General features: G+C 44.1%; 1 protein-coding gene across 1 annotated transcript; it reads right to left on the bottom strand.

The window, feature by feature from the left end:
• Nucleotides 1-998: 998 nt before the first annotated feature.
• On the bottom strand, nucleotides 999-25,229 carry CSDE1 (cold shock domain containing E1). Its single transcript, XM_058039745.1, has 20 exons — nucleotides 25,144-25,229; nucleotides 21,383-21,819; nucleotides 17,389-17,587; nucleotides 15,488-15,597; nucleotides 15,075-15,167; nucleotides 14,469-14,566; nucleotides 14,237-14,318; nucleotides 13,772-13,900; nucleotides 13,488-13,613; nucleotides 12,021-12,233; nucleotides 10,248-10,388; nucleotides 10,002-10,160; nucleotides 9,360-9,467; nucleotides 8,437-8,612; nucleotides 7,949-8,061; nucleotides 7,180-7,299; nucleotides 6,789-6,967; nucleotides 5,596-5,759; nucleotides 4,417-4,549; nucleotides 999-2,426 (listed from the first exon to the last, which is right to left on the bottom strand). Exons 3-20 carry the CDS (start codon nucleotides 17,585-17,587, stop codon nucleotides 2,379-2,381), a joined length of 2,391 nt encoding a protein of 796 aa, XP_057895728.1. The 5' UTR covers nucleotides 21,383-21,819; nucleotides 25,144-25,229; the 3' UTR covers nucleotides 999-2,378.
• Nucleotides 25,230-25,769: the final 540 nt, after the last annotated feature.

Raw genomic sequence — 25,769 nt, 5'->3', positions numbered from 1 at the left:
ACCGGCGGGACGCAGGCGGGACACGGGACGGACACGGGAGAAACACGGGGCACGGCGGGACATGGGACGGACACAGGAGAGATACGGCGGGACACAGGACACAGGAGGGACACAGGAGGAACATAGCGGGACACGGGAGAAACACGGGACACGGCGGCACCGGCACCGCGGCTCCGAACCGGCACCGAGCCCGAAGCACGGGGCTTTAAATGGCACCGGCCTCGCAGCGCGGAGCTTTCAAGGGGGAACAGCACCGGGCCCACGGCCCCGAACGGGGAACGGCACCGGGCCAGTATCCCGGGGCTTTGAAAGGGGAACGGCACCGGGCCCGTATCCCGGGGCTTTGAAAGGGGAACGGCACCGGGCCCGTATCCCGGGGCTTTGGAAGGGGAACGGCACCGGGCCCGTATCCCGGGGCTGTCGAGGGGGAACAGCAGCGAACCCAGCCCCTGTGGTTTTTAAACTGGGAATGGCAGCGAACTCTCAGAATTTGAAAAGGGAATAAAGTCCAGATTTGTGCTTTTAAGAAGCTGTTGATGAACAGCTGGAGCTGAGCGGTTCTGGTAAGGGGCTGCAGAGGGAGCATCCTGCACTCGGATTGTTTTTTGTTTTAAGTGACCCCAATCCAAACGAAGGGTCTGGCTCAGAGCCTGGGAAGGGAATTGCAGCTGGGGGATCACAGCTCTGACCCTGCTGCCAGCAGACCCCGCCAGGGAACAGAACTGAGCCGGGCACGGATGAACACAGGGAGGGCAGAGCTCATAAATGGGGTGGGCACTAATTAGAAGTGATGTAATTTGTAACCAATGAATGCCGCTGTTGTTATAATGCATAAATAGTGTAGGGTAGATGATGGGGCCTTTCAGACTGGAAATAAACCACAGAATTCCATCAGGGTGGTGTGAGAATTGGAGGCACCAGGATGGAGCCTGTGATGGGGAAAACACAGGTCTAACACAGCCCCCGCTGAGGAAAGAAGAGGCTGAGCACAACAAGGCTTTTTTCAAAATCAGTAAAACTTTATTCTATTTCCATTCTTTGCCATTAACAGAAAAAAAATTGGAGAAAGCAATGTTTTGTTTTACAAAGATAATGCATCTCCCAGAGAAGAAAACCCTAAATTGAGAATAGAGGTAACATGAAAAAAAAAAAAAGAAAAAAAAAACCGAACAAAAAAATTAACCAAAATAATAAAAAACAAAACAAAACAAAAAAGAAAAAAAAAAAAAAAACCAAAACAAACCCAAACCAAACCACAGTACTGCCCTCTATTCCAAAAAGTAACTCCTGATCTTTTTGGTTAAAGTAATACTTAGACCAATCATTCAGTTTTCTTGCTTGATAAAGTGTGACTGGGGAAATGGAGGGAGGGGGGCAGGGAAGGAAAAAAAAAAACCAAAACAAAACCAAAATAAAATAAACCAAAACAAACAAAAAAAAAACCAAAAAAAAAAAAAAAAGCACACAGACATCAACTAGTCACCTTGATGAAAGTCTCAATACAGCTATGGAAAGCCTAAGTATTTATTCTCTTACAGTACACTGGGTGCCGGCTGCAAAAAGAACAAAAAAAATGTATCCACTTCAGGCACAACTTCTTTCTTTTTAAATTTAAATCAGTAAAAGAAACTGGGTTTAGAAGCTGCAGTGTTCTAAGCAGCAGCAGATTTGTGCATTGTTTTAAATATATTTAAATTACCACACTGATGGCACACCTCAGCCTTATGAAATTCTGCACTGTCTGTTCCAGAACACTACAAAATCCACCGACCCTGGGAGAGACTTGCACTGAGCTCTAAGGACTGGCTAAAGGAGTCAAGTTAAATGAACTAGGAAAACACTGTAACATTTGGCCATCAACTCAAGGTATCTGAATGTTTGTGGAGATCTGATAGAAACAGAACTTATTCCACCCTCACACGTTCCTCAAAATTTGAGCAGAGTGAGCTGAAGTGAGTCTTCCCTTCCACTTGGGAAGGAAGATAATGCAACTGAGCACTAAGGCATAATAAACCTTGGCCAAAAACAAGGATAAAGCATAATAACTGTAGTGCAGAATTCCACAAGGTCTGCCCGAGCAGAGCTGTCTATGTTTACTCACAGAGGCAATGGAGATTGCAGTTACCAGTTGCGTTAAATGCACCATTCAAAACAAGCTTCTAAAATGTGATACTATAAGGCGCCACCTTAAAGTTCTCCAGAATGCAACTGTGCAGAAATTTAAAATGGTTTCGTAAATTTAATTTTAAACATAACATGAGAAGGTGTTAAAACTGGTGGAATAGCTTCTGAGAATTTGGAGGAAGGGGTGAACAGGGAGATATTCAGTACCCTTCGGCAGCCCCACCGCGCGGCCCAACGCCGCCGTGGGCTTGGGATCAGTCTATAACACCAGCCTGGCGGATCTTTCTCTCTGCACCAAATCCCTGCAAGCAAAACAAAACACACTTTTAGCATCACACAATCATGAAGTCATTTAGGCTGGAAAATTGTCACAGATATATTTTATGAAAAATCGAGAAGATTCAGCTTCTTCATGTTTTGCTGCTTTGGAATGTGATTTGGAGAATTGTTTACCCAGTACGTGAAATTGGTTTTACTTGATGAACAATGACAGCCACCTATAAGCTATGAGCCACCAATACAGACTATGAGCAGTCACAAGATTTTATTATCTTTCCTTTCTATTTCTTTCAAGCCTCCTAATGAAATCCTTTATTCTATTCTTTTAGTATAGTTTTAGTACATAATTTTCTTCTAATATTATATAATAAAATAATAAATCAGCCTTCTGAAACATGGAGTCAAGATTCTCATCTTTTCCTTCATCCTGGGACCCCTGTGAACACCACCACAGAAAATGATAAAAGGTCTCCTCATGCCAGGTCTGATAAGCTCTTGAAGATCTATATCACACCCAGGATAGCTCAGCTACCTTAGAAGGCATAAAATCAGCAGGATGGCTTCTGTGGTAGTGCTGGAAACAAAAAAGTTTTAATAAAAGGCAAAATAACAAAACTCTTTACCAAGAAAAACCGAGCCAGGTGCAAGAAGTTCTTGCTCCTGGTAAAACACGTCACAAAAGCGAAAAGTTTCTTTGTTCTCCTCTTTTTCTAGCAAATTGCTTAGGAAAGACTTTTTGGTTTCTATCCAATTGGCTATCCTTAAGTTTGAGGTGAAGTCCCCCAGGTCCTATGAGGTGTCTTTTTTGCTAATTCAAGAAAGAAACTTCTGGGCTTTTTTCCTTTTTAAGAAGACAAAGGATAGTTATGTCACTCCATCAACAGGAAACACATTCCTATAGGAAAAGGGCTTTAAAAATCATCAACTCCAACCGTGAACCTGGCACTGCCACTGGGCTTTGAGGCAGAGCCTGGTCTGTTCAACCCAAGCAGCTCCCTTCTAATTAGTCATGTTTGTCTTCAGAAACAGAGACAGCAGCAAAACAGGTTCTCTGGGGTGTTCTTTGCAGTCCAAACACAACAGAGATTCCAAACACTTCTCTCCTGCTTATCAAGAAGTGCCAGTACCTTGTGTGAAAGCCACGTCTAGGTAAATGGGCTTCATAGGTAAATAGACTTCAGTTGCTACTCTGAGGTTTATAAACAAAGAACAAACTACGAGAGCCAAGACAAACCATGACAAAAAGCTTCCAAAACAGGCAGCAGTGGGTTGCTTCTCTCCTGTGTACTCCTCTAAAGCACAGAGCACAGCACTGACAAAGGGCACAGTGTGATGGTGTTCGCAGGGTCCCAGGATGAGGGAAGAGACGAGGATCTGACTCCATGTTTCAGAAGGCTTGATTTATTATTTTATTATATATATTATATTAAAACTATACTAAAAGAATAGAAGCTAGCCTTCTGATGAAATCCTAAGACTAGAAAAAGAAAGAAGGAATAACAAAAGCTTGTGTCTCAGACAGAGTCCAAGCCAGCTGACTGTGATTGGCCATTAATTAGAAACAACTGCATGAGACCAATCACAGATGCACCTGTTGCATTTCACAGCAGCAGATAACCATTGTTTACATTTTGCTCCTGAGGCTTCTCAGCTTCTCAGGAGAAAAAAATCCTAAGAAAAGGATTTTCCATAAAATGTGTCTGTGACAGACACAGAGCACACACAGCACTGACACAGGGCACACAGAGGGCACAGCACACAGCAGTGACACAGGACATGGCTCACAGCACTGACACAGGGCACACACAGGGCACAGCACACAGCAGGTGACACAGGACATGGCTCACAGCACTGATACAGGGCACAGCACTCAGCACAGACACAATCCACCCTCACACAGCACCGCTCTCTACAGAACAGCAGCAGCCCCAGCTCAGACCCCTGACAGAGGCAGCACTGTGTGTTTCCCGGGGCAGGCAGGCCCTGCAGCCCCTGCCCTGGCTGTGTGGGTACCTTTGAGTTGTCGGGGCCCCGGGGCTGGCGCAGCACCGTGAGCCGCGGGGCGTTGGCATCGTCCAGGTTGATGCTCTTTAGGCGGTTCACGAGTCTATCGGGGCGCGGAGCAGCCACGGCCTTGGCGCCTTCGCTGCAAGAGAGCACACACAGGGCAGGTCACCCCGGGCTGGCCAGGGCACCCCGGGCTTCACAGGCCTTAGGCACAGTTATTTATTGTGCAGGATTGATGCTGTGTGACAGCAGACCTGGCTGATGGGCTGGTCCTGCCCCAAACCTTGCTGTCCACACTGCACTCTGCACTAGAGGAGCTCAGTGATCTCCAGAGGGTGTTCTTTAGGGAGCACAGGTCTTGTATTTATTCTCGTGCACATCTAACCAATGTTTCCTAAGTTTCCATTGCCCAGAGAAGTGTGGCTGCCCCATCCCTGGAAATCTCCAAGGCCAGGCTGGATGTGCCTTAAGAGCAACCTGGGATAGTGGTAGGCATCCACAGCAGGGGTGCAATTGAGATGGTTTTTTAGGTTCCCTTCCAACTCAACCCATTCTGTGATTCAACTGCAATAATAAAGGCTTGCAAGTTGCCAGCATATCATGGCAGAGCATTAACATCTCTGAAGATAATGGGAACACAGAATTTTGAGACAAAAACATTAGCTTTCTGTTATTACTGAACTGCTATCTCAAGCTTAAACAAAATACAAATTATGCAGTCTTCTTCTCAAGTGTATATATAAAAAACCCCATCACTTGTAAAAAATGCCATGCCAAAAAGAAGAGTCTCTAAAACATGAATTTTCTATTTAAAAATTAAAGCTGCTCTTCAAGAAAGAGATGGCAGCACTGTGGAGCGTGCTGGCCAATGGCCAGCATCCACACAGGAGAGCCATCACTTTCCTTATCATTAACTTCCACTTGCAAGCCTGTATCCAAATTCCTGCTACAGGGGGAGTTTAAGAATAGGTCAAAAAGGGAACGAGCCATCTGTAATTAGGAAGAGCTGGGAGTGCTGCTGCTGCCAGCACTGGAAGAGCTGGGAGCTCTCAGGTGTCCTGGAGGCAGCTGGAACCCAGAGCTCCTGCTGCAGGAACATCCAGCTCAGGCAGACCCAGGCTGCAGGGGGCTCTGCTGGGATGCAGACACTGTCCAGGGCCACTCCCTTCCATCCCAGAGCCTCACCAGACACGCCACACGTTACAGGCACTGCATTTTCCTGTGCGCTGGTTCAGGATTACGGAGAACTCCACTTCATCCCCAGCCTGGAGCTCCACACCATCCTGGACTTCTTTGACATGGAAGAAGAGCTTTTTGCTGTCACCAACTTCATAGTTAATGAAACCAAACTGAAAAGCAACACATCACAACATTACTAATTTGCTCTGCTCCAGACAAAGGCAGTAACTTACTCATCACTGTAGTTTAACTACTTCTAAATAAAACTTCAAAACTTTGGTGCCTACTAGAACTGGAAATGCAATTTCTGCAGTGATAAGAATATTCTGTCTAGAAACAACACTTCTGGAAATCCTTCCTGGCACTGTAAAGACACATTTAAATCCTGAAGTCTATAGAACAAGTTCTGAAAACTGCCCCCAAGGGCTGGCAGTATTTAACCTGGCAGTCCTCTGTATTAAACAGAGAGGAGCAGTGCCCCAAGCTCTGAGACTCCACCCTGAAGTTACACAGCAGCAAACACTCTGTTTTAGGCCTGTCACTGGGATAATGTTAAGTTCTCAAAGGGAAAATTGAAACAGTTTATAAGATGGCTTTTCCTCCACTTCCCAAAAATCTCCCCTGAAGAAATCCACAATATTTACTTCTGTTTTCCATTCTACTCATGTACAAGCCAGGAATACTCATCCAGCCTCTCCATAAATGACTGGAGATTAGTGCTGCATGGTATCTGTAAAAACAGACAGCATTTGCAGCATTTAACTTTTTAATCATTCCAAGATGCAACGAGGGCAAAGATCAGCCTTTGCATTTCAGATGTGCTCTAATCACTGACTGCTCAGTGCTGTGAAGAAGCTTCTTCCAGAAGCAAAGTACGTGCATCTTTTGTTTGTTTTTCTGAACACTTTTTACACACTCTGTGCAGCAGAAACCAGTTAGAGCAATTTCTAAGACATCTCAAAGCCAAATCTTCAGAATTATCTGCTGCCCAGCAGTTCTGATGTTTCAGCACCCAACCAGGCTCTGAGCCCACCTTTACTCAAGTCACACCAGGGTGGGTTACACCACCAGTTCCCTGGAGTCCTGAGCAATGTTTGGGCACAGCTGCCTCAGTTCCAGCACTGAAGTGGTTCTGAGTTGCTCTGTGCCAGCTGGAGCAGTGATTTCCATGCCCAGGCCCTGGTGCCAGGGTCACTCACCTGGTCCTTGACGCACTCCACGGTGGCCCTGCGGAAGGGGGTGATGTTCACAGCCATGGTCTGCGCGTTCTGACCCAGCACACACAGCTGGAACTTTACTGTCTCCCCCTTCTGCAGACAGTCACCTTTGTTTGCCATGCCAACAATTCCAAAGGGATAGACCTCTCCTTTCATTTCACCTGGGGGGGAAAAGTATGAGACAGAACTGAGAGGCCTTTGCCACTGATGTCAGATTTCAAATACTACAAATCAGCTCAGCTGTGTGGAGAGAGTTTGTAGGGTGAATAAAATCCTCAACAGCTCTTTTTACAGTGCATTCAACTTGTGAATGCACTGTAAAAAGACCTTGCACTTGTGGAAAGAACCCTTAATTAAAAGGAACCAATCTTACCATCCTCCATGACTTCAATCATGCCCTGGTACTCTGTCTGTGTGGGATCTACACTCCTCAAGGGACGAATTACTTTACCAGAGTAAACAGTTGGATCAGCTTCTTCAGTGATACCATTCACTGAAAAAGACAGACAATAGAGGAATGGGATATTTTAATCATAGTTTATTTTAAAACTGATTTAAATAAGTGATTCAGATTGACCAGGAGTCAACACTTTGCACTACATGATAATGAATCAAAATCACACTGATATACCATACATGGAAGTAGAAAAATTTTTCTCAAGAAACTTAAGATCAGGAAGCTTGAAAAGTAAAATCAAAGTGCTTCCTTCCTTTCTCTTCCACATTCCCTACTCACTTTAGTCATCCACTAATCTTCAAGACTGAACTTCCCCCCACTCCCAAGTCCTCAATACCCTCTCCCATTTGCCCTGCTCCTGCAATCTTTTCCCCTGTGAGGAACAGCACAATGAGTGCAGGTACTGATCTGGCCAGTTCTGCCATTCAGCCTCCCCTTATAACCCACAAGGGAGGGGGACTGAGGACACTAAAGGTCCACAGAATTGCTACAGTACACAGAACTGTTGGTCTGTGCTTGTGTGTTCTCTGCAAATACAGGCAGCAGCTTTCAGGGAACCAAAGACCACCCCACACTGAGCATCTTCTTGCTCTCAGCTCCAAGTGTAAATGGATCATTAACAAACTTTAACCCCCCTGCATGTGCCAAGAGCCCTGCAGATAGAAAACTCCAGGTACAGCCTTACCTGCATGTGTTTTGTTTACTTTCTCTGCACTAACTTTGTTTCCTTTGCCTTTTGACAAGCTGTATTCCACAGTGTCTCCAAGTTCCAGGCTATCGATATCACCACAATATTCACTACAGGAACAGAATGAGGAACAGTTTTCCTTTATTTACATGACAACAGTGTTGCTCACCCAACATCCACATCAGTTATCAGAAATTATTTAAATCCCTCATCAGTTCACAAAGAACCTCCATTCAGGAAAATGAAGCATTTAAATACATAACACAACTGGATTTCTTGGCTGGGAATTAGAGGCACAGAACACCAGGACTGCTGACTAACAGAAAAGCTTGAACCAGTCCAGCAGAGATGATAAATAAAACTGTAGATATTTAAGCATATATATAAATATATTATGTGTGTGTAAAGTGCAAATGGGTTCAAAACTCCACACCATCCCACTTCCCCAAACAGACACATAACCAAATAATAAAACTGTCATTCACCTGTAGTGGAAGAAGATCTCCTTATCATGATTGGCTGTTTCAATAAACCCAAAGTTATCTTTCAGGGCTGCCACATAGCCCAGGAGCCTCTTGGAGCTGTAGTTGCGTCCCAGCATCCTGACAGAAACAGCCGTCTGCAGCCCGGTCCTCTTCACCTCACACACACAGAACTCAACCTGGGGGGGACAGGGCCATCAATACCACACAGAAAGAGGCAAAGAAAACCAAACACATTCAGTACCAGGCAGAAAAATGCAATGAAAACCAAACACGTTCAATACCAGGCAGAAAAATGCGAAGAAAATCATGACCACCAAAAAAAAACCCCCAAATTCATTTTGAAGCTGTGCAGCTCTGCAGCAGCACCTGGTCTCTGCAGGAAAGTTATTTCCTAGTCAGCTTTCACCCCTTAACCATGAGAACCTTTCTGTCCATGGGGATCAGCTCCTCTCCCTACACTGCTCACCAGTGGCCCACAGTGGGATGTGCCTCACTTCACTCCTTGTTTCAGTTTTTACAGACAATAACCAGTAACTGGAATGGCTCCTGAGGGTTTTGTTGCTCTTCTTAATCTCCAAGCTTTTTCCCTTTCCATTGTACCTCAGGCTAATATGCTCATGAGGGAATATTCTCCCTCTTCAATATCCATCTTAGTCTCTATGCTAATTAATTTCCTCTTGATAAGCAGTCTCCACTTAGTGATAAAAAATCTTTATTTAAAAAGCATAATTTACCCAGTAAGACACTATTTCCACCTGTGTATCACTAGGTTGGAGGGTATTTTTTACTCATTTAAACACAACATTCCAGGTGATACCACACAGATGTCTTGTCCTCCATTTGTTCCAAGTAAAGGCAAAGAGAAGCTCACACTCCACAATGGCCAGAAGAGCATTTCCCAATAGTACACTTAATTCTCTTACCTTATCTCCTATCTGGGGATTAGTAGATCCTTCCACATCCTTGGCCTGGTAAGGAATGGTCAGTTTTACTCCACAGTCATCATACACAATTATTCCATCTTCAGCTTCCTGAAAACAAGAGGTCAGAATTCAGCGATCAATTCAGTTTCCTAAACACAGTTAAGAACTGCTCACTGGAGTTTCAGTGGTTTTACAATAACTGCTCAAAACCACAACCAAACTCTGGGTAAGGAGATTTTAATGATGCCAGACAGTATTTTAAAAGGCAATGAAGTATTGCCACCAGTTCCAGCAAGCATTTGTTGGCACTTTTAAGTATTCTGGCATTGTTTAAAAAAGCAGAACAAAACAGTAAGGGACGCTTCCCATGAAACTTAAATAATTCTATCTAGAATCTTGTGTACTGAGAGGTAGAAAGAAACTCCCCATCAATTTCCTGGAAATGATCCTCAACAACAATATGATCATTAATGATTATTAACAATATTTTTATTATCTTGTTCAGAGCACTTAGTTTTCACTGACTGCTCTCATCAGCTGTAGTTCACTATACAGAATGAACAGTGCTCCAAACCCAGCTGAACTAGAGATTTTAAGGGATCAGCAGTCTGCAATGGCAGGAAAGCAGAAGAGCAGCATTACCTTCTCTTTGCCTTTATTTGGGCTAGTGGCTTTGGCTGGAGTGGCTTCTTTGTCTATAGTGCCCACAAAGCGATGCTCTGACTGGGTGTGGAAGGAAACCGTGCCCTTGGGCAGCTTTTTGATCCTTATGGCATGGTTCCTTTGGGCAGACAGCATATCCTGGAAAAGAAATCCATCAGGTTACAGACACACTGTGCAGAATTTCCTTAAATGCTGAGATTTTATAGGAGTTGAAATCCCACTTACAGGAACGACGGTGAACTCTACTTCATCAGAAATATGGAGCTGATTTCCATCCATGATCTCACTGAAGTGGAAGAACATCCGAGCATCCCTGTCCACACATTTAATGAAGCCAAAGCCATCCCTCATTGCTGCAATCACACCCTGCAACAGCCAAACCAACAATTACAGTTTAATCCTTGCTATGTGACACCTGTCCAGCTGCTCCATGGGTCAGGAGTGGGCAGAAAGGCCTGAATCCTGGAAAAACATCTGGTTTAAGCCATGTCCTTCCTTGCAAATCCTGCTGCTCACAGCCCTAGTCAATCTGGAAGTTCTTCCCACCTCATTTCTGAAGTCAACTCCAGATAAAGAGTGCAGTGGAGAATATTAACTCAAGGACTGAGGTTTAAGAACCTGCCAGTACAGGGCACACAATGGGGCAGCTCTGCAAACACTGTAACATTTAATATTATCTAGGAGAATATTAAACACACAAACACACACTAAAAGTACAACCATCTATAAAAACAGGAGATAAAATCAGTGTTCAGAAGAAAGTTTAAGAGAAAGACCATCAGATTTCCAGTCACAAATGAAGGAATGATAAAGAAGCTGTTAAACAAGACTCCCATTCCCATGGGTGTGTTTTGGGAACACACTCCCATGTGACACAGGAGTTTAGTGACCTTCCTGATAACCACTAGGAATGGAATGCTGAGTGATAAACAGAATATACTGACAAAAACCCAAACGCTAGTCTGGGTTTGAATTCCAGATACTGCCAGAATGAAGGCAGAATTCATTAACACATTGCCTAAAACCCAGTTAATACAGAGTTTAGCAAGGCTTAGGACAAACTCAGAGGATCTGAATCACAGTGTACCTTTCACCTTTAGGAAAATTCTTCTCTTAAGCAGCTTTCACAAACTCCAGCAAACCACCCAACCTTCCTAGAAGCTGCCAACACTATAACCCCCATGACAGCTCAGCTCAGGCAGGCAAGTGTATGTAGCCAGAGCAGAAATACTAGAAGTCTGTAGGATAAAAACCCACAATCTTGAAGAATGAAGTCAAAACTCAGGGTTTTTTTAAAGTCAAGGGACAATAATTCACAGCACACTGATGTGACAACACTAACTGAACTCCAAATTGCAAAGGGAAGCAAAGTTACAGTCTAGCTGGAACAGAACCAACATTCCAAGTTACAGGAATGAAAGATATTCTGTAATGCTCATTAGCACATCCATCTTAGTCCCTGTAATCCAGAAAGAGTTTCTTGTACTGAGAGAATTCTGCTCTTCACCATCCTTCTGCTTGACCCTCAGAGATTGGCCAAAAAACTTGAAAACAAAAGCTCAGAGGCCCTCCTCCAATTCTTTACACTTTCCCCTATCTGAACCAGGGTAGTCCCAGGGTCTCCAGTTTTCCAAAGGAAGATGACTATTTCCCTCTTTAGACTCAAGTATGTGAATTTTAAACTGTCAGTTCAAGACTACATCACTTCTGTCTGCTACAACCAGCCAGCTATCCTATCCAAGAGGGCCAGCTAAGCTCTAATTTCCTAATATAATTTCACTTAAATGTTAAAAAGTAGTTAGGACTTTATTCTTTTAAGGCAAAGATGCAGAGCATTCATTCTGAATTTTCTGCTTTGCTTGCACTGCAGGTCCCAGACCTGGATTTCAGAGCAGGCAATGGAAGGCACAAGTGACTTTTATATTTATTGTAGAATACAGCTCCAAACTCATTTTACTTTCACTTCCCCTCAAGAATTAGAAATATTTAGATACTTGCCATTTCTCTGGTTTCATTAGTAAACTGGAAAGTGTTGGGGAGAACCTCAATGTTGGTGGCTCGCTCCAGTTTGTCGCGCCTGTCCGTGGAAATGTTGAACCGCACGTGGTCGCTCTCCAGCAAGGTCACCTTGGATTTTGTGTCCTTGTCCCCAAAGGGAAGCTCCTTAGGAATCACAAAGTCCACTTTGATGCGGCCGGGTAATGGATCACTCTGGGGACAGAAAGCCAAGGGAAAGCTGAGTTCACCTGCAGGGCACAGCACAGGGGTCCTGCCAAGTCCTGCTCTGCTCCACCTCCACCACTCCTCTTCTGGAACTTGCCCAATGCAAGGTGGCTTTTGGAGCTGTTGGTTGGCTTGAAAGTTTTTTAAGCCCCCACCACGTCCTGCTGAAGGAATTTTCTCTATTTGCTCTGGGGACAGGAAACCCAAGGGAAAGCTGAGTTCACCTGCAGGGCTCAGCACAGACGGTCCTGCCAAGTCCTGCTGGACTCAGCTCTGCTCCATTTCCACCACTCCTCATCTGGAACTTGCCCAATTCCAAGTGGCTTTTGGAACTGAAGGTTTTTTAAGCCCCAGCCATGTCCTGCTGAAGGAATTTTCTCTGTTTCTCTACTTGCTCTGGGGACAGAAAACCCAACGGAAACCTGAGTTCACCTGCTGGACTCAGCTCTGCTCCATCTCCACCACTCCTCATCTGGAACTTGCCCAGTGCAAAGTGGCTTTTGGAGCTGAAGGTTGGATTAAAGATTTTTTAAGCCCCAGCCATGTCCTACTTGAAGGAATTTTCTCTATTTCTCTATTTGCTCTGGAGACAGAAAACCCAAGGGAAAGCTGAGTTGACCTGCTGGACTCAGCTCTGCTCTATTTCCACCACTCCTCATCTGGAACTTGTCCAATGCAAGGTGGCTTTTGGAGCTCTTGGTTGGCTGGAAATTTTTTAATCCCCAGCCATGTCCTGCTGAAGGAATTTTCTCTATTTCGAGAATGAAGTTTAGAACCATAACACTTCTAAAATGCAGGCACTTTCTTATTAAGTCTTCAAAACACCCTAAAGCTTCCCATACTCACCTAAAACCTCAGTTTTAGTGCTCATGAACACTCCTCCAAGTCAAACATTACAGCCCAAAAGCCTCATTAACTGTTAATGCTCACAAGAATCCATAGATCTGGCTTATCCCAGCAAATATTTTTCCCTTTTTCCCTAGTCTTCCTTTAAGGATATGTCTAACTCCACAAAAAATTATAGCAAGTATTTGGAACAATAAATTTGAAACATTAAACACATACTCCATCATGTACTACTACCCTAACTCTTTGAATTTGAAATTAAGAAAAAGAGTAAATCTTAATTCTGACATGATGCAGCAAAGAGGTACTGGGAAATGGGAAAAAATGTTTCCAGTTATTGACTGGAATTCAATATAATCAAACCAGCATTACACAGATTTAAGTGTTGAAATTCACCTGGTTTTTGCTGGGTACTTTTGGAATTACTTTGGTTACAGTTCCTTCAAAATGTTCAATGCTGATATCTTCAAAAATGACAGTTCCTTGAGGCAGCAGTCTAACATCTGTTGCAACTTCTTTACCCTAAGAGCACAAAATCAGTCAAACACCCAAAGAAAAGAGAGAAAGTAACAGATATTTCCCAAAGAACCTCCTCCCCCCTTTTTTAGAGCTGGGAAAGCAGAGAGCTGTGCAGTTATCCCCCAGGACCTTTGCTTCCGTTTTACTGGATTTCGTCTTACATTTCTGTCTTTGATTGTAAACTCCACATCATCACCAGGCTGTAAGGTTTCTAGGTCACCTTTAAATTCACTATAATGAAAGAATATCTCCTTCACGACATCACCTCTCTCAATAAATCCAAAGGCTTCCTGTCAACAGAAAAAAAAAAAGTGTTTAATTGTCCATTATTGAACATACCAATAAATCATCTGACAGGTTCTGGTAAACACAAAACAATCTCTGAATCCCAGCACAGCACTTCCAGGTGTACACAGCTGACTGCCACATGAAATACATAAACAGAAATAAATGGAACTTGCTTTGTTAAGAGGAGTATCAGTATCAAAGATGAGCTTTTTAAACCATTTCACACAATTTACACCTGCAGCCCAAGCTGTTAACAGCTCTAAACAATTTAAATATTACTTTGAACAGCACTCTTCAAAATAGCATTAAATTGTCAAATGAAACTTAAAATCACTTACTTTCATGGCACAGACTACTCCTTGACAGCGGGCTTGTTTCTTTTTTAATAGCATAATGTTACGAGCACTTACAGCACCAGTACTAGAGAAAAATAAAAAAAAGAACAATCTGTTAACTCAAAACTGAAACAATAACTAAGATTGTATTTCATATCATAGTTCTTGGAATAGGTATAAATTATGTCTAACTATTAAAACAAAATATGAAGCCAGAAAAGCAATACCAACTTACTGTTTATTTGTATCAATTATAAAGTTTATTTTATCTCCTGTTTCCAGCTGTACATTTCCTTCAACATCCTCTGGGGTGTAAGTCAGGTAAAATACTTCCTGTAAATTAACATTAACTAAAGTTACTCTATTTGCAGGATAGTTGTTTCAAAGAAAGATGAACACAATTGTAATAACAATATCTGCTTAATTTAGTGAGAAAATCAACAATAATAAACATGGCATGCAAAACATTCTTTTTCTGTCGTGCTGTTTTGGTGAGTATGTAACAAGCAGCTTAAGTTGAAAGGTTTTGTACAAGACCATTTTAAAGGCCAATTTCTACAGGTTAGAAGTTCGTGATAAGGATATATGAACTTCACCAAGTTTAAAAGAGAACAATTATTTGGCTCTAGGAAGTTCTCCACAGATACAAGCAAGCAAACTGTCTAAAAACCAATTTTTTTTGTAGTAATTACCAAAGCATGCTTTTTTTTTTGGCCAAAAACTGCACAGTTTAGTGCAGTGTCAATTATCTACATTAAATTGCTTTTTTTTTGCTTTTTTTTTTGTCATAGACCACAGTGATGGACCAGTGAAGAGTTCAAGTAAAACACGCAAGCTTTACCCCATTACGTTCGTAGCAAACACTCCCTGTTGGACTTTGACCCGGGGCAGCTGGAGATTTACTCTCTAAATTGTGAGGAACAGCACACACAACCTACCAGTCAAAAAAAAAAAAAAAAAAAAAATCCATTGCTAGTCATTTCAGGAGTGGCATTGTTGTACATAAAATGAATCTCTACTACACACTCAGCAGGGAATGCCACATTGCAACTTTTAAATCTCACAGAACCCCTCTTGGCTCTAAGAATGTTTGGAGCTAAGTAAGAGCTCAACTGAACCTCTGAATTTTTAACAGAACACACTGAAATATATTTCAGTGTAATTATGGTAGTTAATACCCAGTCTCAATTAACCCAGTTTTCTGTACTGGAGAAAAGAATGGAAATGGTGTAGGTATAGAAAACAGGCACTAACTTGTCCGTTTATTCGTTCTTCAGGTAATATTTCTGGCTTTATCTTCACCAATTTAATAGCAATGGGTTTTCCAGTTCGGCGGTCAGAAGACACTTCAAACTCAACATCGTCTGCAACACAAGCAAACATGGCAATGCTGAGAGTTCTGGCTGGGATTGGGGTTTTTACAGAAATCACTAAATGGCTGAGTTTAATTCACTGCTGTAGCCAAACACAATCAAGTAGAACTCAGGTCCTTTTGCTACATATGATTTGCAAAAATTTTCTGGTTATTCTGCTTATTATCTCCTGTTGCCAATGAAGAATTCCAGTGTAATTCCACAGCAATTCCCTCCCCCTGCCTTGCTCCCTGTACAGCAGACTCCACACTGAAGTTCAGACAACACAACAAAGGCCACAAAACAGTTTAGAAACTTCACTCTCATGGTGATTATCAGCAAGAAGTTGCAGCCTCCTCATGCTGAAAAAACACCATCCTCAAACTAACCAAACAAATAGGGAGCACAAGAGGTAAATTCTCCCACAGTCTGAGTGCCTGCCTCCATCTTAGCTAGACAAGTTTGACCTAACACTGCACCTGTTTGTACCACAAAGCTGCACAAAGTGCTGGGAAGGGCTCCCACCAGAAGCAGTGAATCTTTCACAGGTGTTTTCTTTACATTATCAGTGAAAAAGAACAGGTTGTGGGGGAGGAAAAGTGCTCTGAAGAATTTGTTTTGATTCTTATGACTTTTTTTTCTTTTAGTTACTTTTAGTAAAATCTTTATATTCTTTTAAAATTTAAAATCTACTTTACCTTTCTCCTAATCTTATCTAACAGCAAGAAATAAATACCTTACTAATTAACCAACACAAGCTCACCACATTCACCAGCGCATTAACGAGGAAATCTCAAAATTAGCAAAAACTGAAATTAACAAACCAAAAACCACCTGGCTATCCTCAAACTAACTCTAACCAAAGAAACAGGGAGCACAAGAGGTGAATTCTGCCACAGTCTAAATGCCTGCCTCCATCTCAGCTGGACCAGTTTGACCTAACACTGTATCTTTTCCTTCTCCACAAGTTTGTACCACAAAGCTGCACACAGTGCTGGAAAAGACTCCCACTAGGAGCAGTGAATTATTCACAGGTGGTTTCTTCACATTATCAGTGAAAAAGAACAGGTTGTCTGGGGGGAGAAGTGCTCGGAAGATTTTGTTCCAATTCTTACTACTTTTTTTCTATATTAAATTTTCTTTATACCCTTTTAAAATTTAAAATCTACTTTACCTTTCTCCTAATCTTATCTAACAGCAAGAAATAAATACCTTACTAATTAACCAACACAAGCTCACCACATTCACCAGCACATTAATGAGGAAATCTCAAAATTAGCAAAAACTGAAATTAACAAACCAAAAACCACCTGGCCATCCTCAAACTAACTCTAACCAAAGAAACAGGGAGCACAAGAGGTGAATTCTGCCACAGTCTGAGTGCCTGCCTCCATCTCAGCTGGACCAGTTTGACCTAACACTGCACCTTTCCTTCTCCACAAGCAGCAGAGTGCTGGGAAGGGCTCCCACTAGGAGCAGTGAATTACTCACAGGTGGTTTCTTTACTTTATCAGAGAAAAAGAAAAGATTGTGGGGGGAGAAGTGCTATGAAGAGTTTGTTTTGATTCTTACTACTTTTTTTCTTTTAATAAAATTTTTTTTATACTCTTTCAAATTTTTAAACCTACTTTACCTATCTCTCAGCAAGAAATAAATACCTTCATAATTAACGAACACTGACATTCACCACACTCACCAGCGCATTAACGAGAAAATCTCAAAATTAGCAAAAAACTGCAATTAAACCAAAACCACAAGAGCCCAGAAGCAGCAGAGGGGTTTTTTGTGCCCAAGCTCAGGTACCTCCTACTTTGAGCTCCTGCAGGTTGCCGTTGTACTGGGAGCAGTGGAAGAAGAGCCGGGCCTGCCGCTCCGAGCACTGGATGAAGCCGTACGAGGTCAGCAGCTTCTCGATGACCCCGGTCTCGCGCAGCGCTGCCGAAGTACCATTGGGGTACCCGTTGTGTCCATTGTTGTGGAGCAGGTTTGGATCAAAGCTCATCTGGGCCACACAAAGCAAACAATACTGAGCATCAGATTCCCTCCTTCCATCCTGTCCCATTTTATTACCATATGTATGGCAGTTGTCTTCTGTTCAGTGGGCAGTTTTCCTTATCTCTCACACAACCACTCCTCCCTCCAGGAGGGATAATTATTATTATAATATCAGCAGATAATTATTATCTTAATATTATTATCTGCTGATAATAGGCTATTGAATGTCACTGTATGACTGCTAACAACTACAGCATCTCATTGGGAGATGTGAGCCCAGAGGGAGGAGCCAAGCATTCCTACCCAGATATAATCTGGAGATTCTGGAACACCAGCACAGCTTCTCCACTGGATTGCCCAGAGGAACAGCAGCTGCCTCTTCTTCCCCTGGATCTTCAGAGGCAGAGACTGCACCTTTCTCCAGGATCCCTGCTCCAGCAGAACCAGCCCTGACACTGCAGGAGGGCTGAGCCACAATTCCAATGGGACTGCTGCCAACAGCCTGACCCACAGGGTGTCAGGCTGGGTTCTGACTCTGGCAGTGTTGTTTTAGTTTACTGCATTGTTTATTTTATCTTTTTATTTTCTTCCTTATTAAAGAACTGTTATTTCCTGCTCCCATATTTTTTGCCTGAGAGCCCCTTAATTTCAAATTTATAGCAATTCAGAAGGAGGAGGTTTACATTTTCCTGCCTTCCTTCACAAACACCTGCCTTTCAAAAACATCCCCACAACACAGTAAGAGCTTGTGTAGTTACTGACACCTTCCTAAAATGTGTTTTAAGAATGTTCCCAAAATGTGTTTTAAAACCACCAAAAGAGTTGAGCTTTTTGAACACAGTAATCCTTAAAATCTACACAGGCAACGTATTTATAACACAAGCCAGAACTGTAACACCAAAACAAAGCTTGCTTAGAACAAAACAGACTTGTGGCATTTTTCAAGTATTGTACTTCAAAGTACTCCCACATTCACTGTTTCACACCAGAGCCTGAAAACATCTGAAGTATCTGCTCTTCCAAATTAAACAGGTGATTAGGAAAATGCAACAGTTCTGAATCAACACAATTAGGTTCAAATCCCTGCATAGTTTCTCCCTAGTTCATGTGTTCAGCCTTTCATACTAAAAAATGCTATTAAGTAATTAAACAGTTTTGCAGTTATGGAATTAATAAGCAGAATTTAACATTCCTGTGGCATAGAAGCTCAAGTGCTAGAGAGACACAGAAAATTTGAAAATAGCACTAAAGGTGTAGCTCCTAAATTAACTGCCATCTATTACAACATTTTATTTTATGGGGCATTTTTTCTTTTCAAGTCACAGATTCACCCTTGAAACATTCCCAATCCCTTTACCATTTCATTGGTTTGATGTACAAATCTCCTTTTTAAAGCAGAGCACTTGGACTTACAGGCTAGCAATTAAATCAGATGAAATGTATTGTACCTCACTGAACACTGCAATTCAAAACAGACGAGTGAAGCACCCCTCTTCCCTCCAAACATCTTAAAATATACAGGATTGTTTGTTATTTTCCAGAGGTTTTAATTTGGAAACAGAATGAGATCATATCAGTTCTCTGCTTTCTTGCTGCAACAAGCAGAGAGCTTAAAAATTACTCAGCAATGTGTTTAGTGGAGATAAAAGACACTTCAGCAACTTGTAAAAGGGTCATGTTTCTCACTCTAACACAGCCAGTGAGTTATTCAATGTATTAGAAGGCACAGCATTCTTATTCTGCTGTTTGGAAATCAGTTTAAAGGTGATTAAAGAGCACCAAAAAACACCTGCTGTGAAGCTCTTGGGCAGAAATCTTTGGGCTTGGAGACTGACATTAAAAAAATAAATTGGAAACAAGCACACAAAGTAAAGACTGTCAGTATTTTGACCTCCAAGAGGAAGAGGTCTTCTCCCCTCTTCTGCTTCAGACCCACATGGGGCAGATGTAAATGAAGAAAAACACAAATAAGAGAAGGTGGGGGAGTGATCTGAGGGGGCAAAAGGATCCCAGGACAGTGTGTAATGGTCCCCATCCCACAGAACTTCCACACCACACTGTTACCACCCAAGGCTCTCTAAGAATTCACTGAAATGTTAAATCTGCTGTGATATCACTTCTGTAACACACACTGCTTATTTCCTTGCTCTGCATCTCACTTTTCTTTCCCTTAAAAACCAGTAACAATCCCATCATTCCAATCAATGCTGAACTCTTATTCTTACCTGTCCAACCTGCAATAAGTGGCATAAATCAATACCCTGAACATGTTAAGGTTATGAAATAGTGCCATGCAGAAAATAATGAATCAGAAAATTAAGAGACACAGAGAGCTCCAGCCCATCCCTCCTCAAAGGCCTCTTGCCAACAAAGGCAGCCATGGCTTTGTCCAGCTGAGTCCTGGGGACCTCCAAGGACAGAGGTTCCACCTTTCTGGGGTCACTGTTACCTCAGCAAAGATCTCCTTCCCCTCCTGTCCAGCCTAAGCTGCTCAAATGATAAAAGCCACAGCATCATACCTTTTTTATGCACTAGATTATGTTTAAAGGACATTTTCTCTGAGTATTTAACAAAAAACACTTGATAAAGCTGTTAAGATTTACTGACTAGTTCCTGTCAGCATCATGCCATGATAATAATCCTCATCTTTTGAGGAAGGCAACCTCAGGACACTCCACAGCAGAAAATGTCCTTGTGGGAACAAAACAGCTCAAGTGTTTCAGGCTATCCTAGAGTTTGAAATTCTTTTCAAAAATAAACTGGTCCTGCAAGTAGGGTGGCTGGAAGAAGAGAAAATGATATGTTATTATACCTTCTGCCAGGAGAATTACAGGCCGGAGCATTAACCCATTCTGGAAGCTGGAATGAGCCAAAGGCTCCTGTGAGTCACCAAATGGCCACCTCACCTCTGATACAAGGGAAGCAGCAAGCAGACACCCTGCCTCAAACATGAGCTAAAGTTACATCAGAGAGAGAAAATGACAAAAATCTAGCTTAAAATTTAGCTCAGAACAGCCTCTGCTAGGGTTAGAAAGCCACAGTGCTTCACCTCCTGCTCAGGCCACCCCTGCATGACATCATTTGAACTGTCTGAGTTTAAAGGAGCACAGCACAAAGAACTCCTCAATCCTCTAAAGCCTGACAACTTCAGTTCAAACAAAGATTCCTCAGGTGGCACAGAAACTTCTTGTACAAAAACACTATGAAGTATTAGCAGCTTTTCCAAATAATTGTCAAATTCCTACATCTTATAACAGGAATATGAACTATTAACCCCATCAAAAGAAATACTTAGAGAAAGAAAAAAACCACCTGTGCTGTAAGATTAAGATACTACAGAGAAGTTATTTGAGAAATGGGATGGAACCACAAGCCTACTGTTACTAGAAGAGAGAAACACCAGTTTCTCTCAAGGGTTATAAGTACTGTTAAATAGAACCACATGCAGCTACTATGAATTCACCACAATAAATGAACATAACAGCAAAGAGTCATGGAACCAATGAATGGTTTGGGTGGAAGGGGCCTTAAATATCATCCTGTTCCACCCCCTGGCATGGGCAGGGACCTTCCACCCTTCCAGGCTGCCCGAAGCCCTGTCCAGCCTGGCCTTGGGCACTTCCCAGGATGGGGCAGCCACAGCTGCTCTGGGCACCCTGTGCCAGGGCCTCACTATTCAATTAATTTATTATCAAGAACTATTAAAAAAACCCCTCACCAATGCCACCCCCTTCTGTTAAAAACTGGTAAGAACCAAGCTCAAAACCACAGATACAACTCTTTCCCCACCATGGGCACCAACCTCGCAGTGATATTCAAATATTGCACTTTCAGTAGTATTTGCCGATTCTTCTGTTTCAGCACAAGTTTCTAAGGATGAAGACTGCTATTCTTTTAAAAAACAGAACAAAAGGAAGAGAGACAAAAAGAGAAAGTAAAAGATAGCAAAAGAAGGTGATCTATCAAGCTCTAGAGAATACAAGTGCTGCTGCCCTGGGCAGTTTCACTACAGCACTGGAGAAAACAAAGACTACTATAGCAGCGTCGGGACGTGCTCTTTTGAAGCTGTTGAGTAGGCACAAACTTCTTGTTTCAGATCAAGCCTTGTATCTTCTTCAGTGTAAGTTGCCTCTTCTTTGGTCTTGAGTTGTTACAATGTGGTATACTTAGATTCTTTTTCCTGATCTGAACTTGAAGCAGCAGTTTCAGGTGGTAAATTCTGTTCTGTTCCACTTCATACTGGAGAAAGGAGAAAGACACACACACTGAGTATGACTGTGAAGGAAATTCTCATCAAATCACAGAATGGACTGGTTTGGGACCTTAAAGATCATCTACTTCCAAACCCCTTTGCACATCAGTTCTAGGTCTTAATAATAGGGACATTTCCCCTACAGGAGGTTTAATCCATATTAATAAAAGTTGTTTTACAGATATATTTGGCATTCTCACTTCCAGTTCTGTTTTCCAAAAGATTGGTTGACTCCAAGCCAGTGAGATGGCATTTCCCACTTTGAACTTTTCAAACACACTTAGGCATCTCAGGGAAGGTCCCAGTGTGTACCATTAAATGTCAACTTCATTTTGATCATTAGTATTTGCTCCATCAGCAAACCTTAGAGCTCCTATCAATAACTTTATATTAAAGTGCTTGTTGAATTATAGCATCATTTATATAAGTGCTCACACAGATCCTCAGAGGAGCAATAGGATGCATATATACATTGGAATTAAAATTTCCTGATTACTTCTGATCCAACGTTAAGGACTAGTGATACCTGAAGCACATTCAGAATTGTATAAAAATTAACAAACTTCTCAATTATGTGTACAGGCACTGCGTGTACAGTAACACAGAGCCATTCTCTGGACTTCTGAAACAGTTTTTGTAAAATGTTGATTCCATGTGATGATATTTGTGTAGCTAACACCAGGAGAAGCCTTTCTGCACCAGTTACTAATCAGCAATTAATTCCATCCTAAAGTTTTCCAGTGCCACTTTGTCTTTGCATGAGAAAAGCAGTTTCACCAAACTACACAAAACATAACTTTACAAAAACAGAAACCTTCCTTGAGAAGAAATCAAGTTTGGAGTTTGTTGTTTACTCAGTGGATAAGGGAAAAAAAGGGAGGATATTTTTGTGGACAAAAGCAAGTGAGAAGCAAAATAGCTCCAACCTCAGAGATACACTGGCAGTCCTGCAGTCACCTAAAGCCATGAAAACCAGAGCACAACTCTTCCCCAAATCATTCCACAGGTCCCACACCAAAAGAGAAAAATATGGACAGAGCCCATTTCTCCAGTGTGGCAGCAAAGTGAATTTCACAACTTACACTGAGCTTTGAACTCCCTCTGGTGATTTCAAAGAGTCATTTTAAGTGACTGAAACCTGAATGCAAAGACACTTCAAAGTCTCACCCTCACCCCAGTGAAAATGCTGAGTGAAGGCAGCTATTGAAAGGACCCCAAATGTGCAAACTCATCTCCAATTTTACAGAAGTTTGTAATTTCAGTGATTTTCCCCAGCTGAAGCACCTCCTTCACTGAGAATTTTCAGCTGAAATGAGTTTTCCTGTCACACACATAAAATAGATGAAATAATTTGGGTGAGGGCTGTTCAATTCTGGTGTGAAAGGTTTGCACTGAAAGATTAGATTATAAAACATTATAAATTAGAGGACACAAAGCTATTGCAAAGATAACAGTATCACTGCTTTTCCCTCACCTCAGCATTACACTGGGGCAACTGTTACCACAATCTTCCAGGACATGTTATTTTGGGGCAGCATTTCAGCTCTCAAAGGAGCACTCTGCATCCCAGGAACTGCTCAGACACACTTGGAATCTTCTCACATATTTTATTTTATCTCACTTAATTAGACCAATATTATTAGAGCTCTCCTAGAGATGTAACTCTTATCATATTGCATTTATCATTTTTTTGGCCATAAAATATATCACTTTTTCATTTAATAATCAAAACACCTCATGTGATTTGATAAGACTAAAGCTAATTTTATCAGTCATGGAGTAAAGGAAGAAGCCTTTGCATTAAAACCCAGTCTGATTTGATAACAAGATGGGTTTACTACACTTAAGTTCTTTCAAAAAAAAAAGCTCATCAAGCAATCATAACTCAAGCAAAAAGAAATCTCACTGTGCTCATCTGCCTCAAATTCCTTACTTTTTAATTCAGCTACTATAAATACTCCTCCAAATGGTAAACACCCTGAGCAGCTGCCCAGCCCCCAAGTCTCAGTGCCTTCTGCATTTGTGTATTTACAGCTCAAAGATTTAATGTAAAGACAGGGAAGAGCTGGGCCCTGCTCCTGAGGCCTCTCCCGTGCAGATCCTGCTAAATGACAGCGGGTCACACGCCAGAAATCACCTAGAGAGCCCCACATGGAACCTGCCCCATGACAGCATTGTTCTGCTTCCCATTTTCTTCACAAAAAGAGGCAACTGCAAGGACATGCATTCTGTGCATCAGAGCACGTGCTTCCAGAAACAGCCTGAGATAAAATGTGATAAAGATAACACTTCATCTTCTCAGTGTGTACACAGATCTGCGGAGATCAGACTCCTCCATCGCTTTTCAGATGGATGTTGGAAAGCAGCACTGAGCTCTGGGCACCCCAGTACGTGACAGCTTTGAGACGAGCCACCACCACAGCAGTGAAGTCCTTTCTATGTCATGAAAAAATACATATATGGGGGGGGGGAAAGAATTAAAAACTACCAAGGACATCTGTGAAGAATGTATGGAGAAAAAACCCAAAAAAGTCGTTAAAAGAAATATCGGGATTTTTTAAGGGTTCTGCGGTGCGGACACGAGCCCCGCGCTGGGTATCGGTGCGGACAGCAGAGAACCGGCCCCGGACCGACGGAGCCGCCCAGGCCCGGTCCCCGCCGCGGCCGCGCTCGCTGCGCTGCACCAAGATGGAGGCGGCGGAGCGAGGGGCGGCCGCGCCGAGGGGCGGCGCCGGGGCCGCCGCCAGCGGGGCCGCCGTGCGCGGGGGCGGGCGGCTCCGGCCGGTGACAGCGCCAGGGCCGTTCGGGCAGGCCGGGCCGGGGGGAGCGCTCGCCCCGCACACAAAGGGGGGCGATGGCGGCCGCTCCCCGCACACAAAGGGCCGCGGCCGCGCTGCGCCGGGCGGGGCCGCGCGCGGCACGCCGGGAGCCGCCGCCGCCCCTCCGCCCGCACGGCCCCGCCGCCCGCCGGGGCCCGGAGCCCCCGCGGCGCCGCCCCCTCCCGGCGCGGCCCGCGAGCCCCGGCGGCTCCCGGCACGGCCGGTCCCAGCGCGGCCTCGGCGCCGCCGCTCCCGGAGCCCCGCGGAGCGCAGCGCGCACTCCGCGCCCCGCGGCCGCCGCTCCATCCCCGCACCGCCGGCCTAGTAGGCCGCACCCCCCAACCACCCCCCCCCCCCCACCCCGCGCGCAACCCCGGCGGGGCTCTGGACGCGCTGCCCCGGTACGGGCGGAGATCCGCGGGCGCAGGTCCCGCGGCGCCCGGAGCCCGCCGGGGCGGGCGGGGGTGGCGGCGGCGCCCGGCCCGCACTCACCCCAACAGCTCAGCGCCCCCGCTCCAGCGCCGCCATGAGCAGCACGGCACGGCACGTAGGAGAGAAATCACGGCGCTCTCGCGAGAGCCGCCCGCGGACGGGGGGGGAAGGGGCGGGGCCGCGCGTGCGCGCCAGGAGCCCGGCGGGTGGCGCTCGCGGGCACGCGCCAGAGGGGAGGGGGGCAGTGAGGGCAGCAGCGCCCCCGTGCGGCCCGGGGAGAGAGAAACGGCTGAGGGGGGACAGAAAACCCCGGGAGGGGAGAGGAACCCTGTGAGGGGAAAGAGAGCCCCGGCTACAGCACAGAGCCCCGTCTGAGGGGAGCGGGAGAACCTCAGGGAGGGGAGGGGAACCCCATGAGGGGCAAGAGAACCGCGGCTGGTGGCACTGAGTCCCGGCTGAGGAGAGAGGCACAGAGAGAGACACGGAGAGAAAATCCCGGCTGAGGGGAGAGACCGTGAGGCAGAGCCCCGGCTGAGCGAAGAGAATACCCTGGCTGAGAGGGGACAGAGCCCCAGCTGAGGAGTACACAGAGAACCCCGAGTGAGGGAGGGAGAACTCGGCCCGGGCCAGGGCAGCAGGCACATCCCAGACACTCAGGAACCCCTCTGGGGGGACACCTCCATGTT

The sequence above is a fragment of the Melospiza georgiana genome, chromosome 23 (assembly GCF_028018845.1).
Source record: "Melospiza georgiana isolate bMelGeo1 chromosome 23, bMelGeo1.pri, whole genome shotgun sequence".
Lineage (NCBI taxonomy): Eukaryota > Metazoa > Chordata > Aves > Passeriformes > Passerellidae > Melospiza > Melospiza georgiana.
This window is presented reverse-complemented; position numbering and strand designations above follow the sequence as displayed.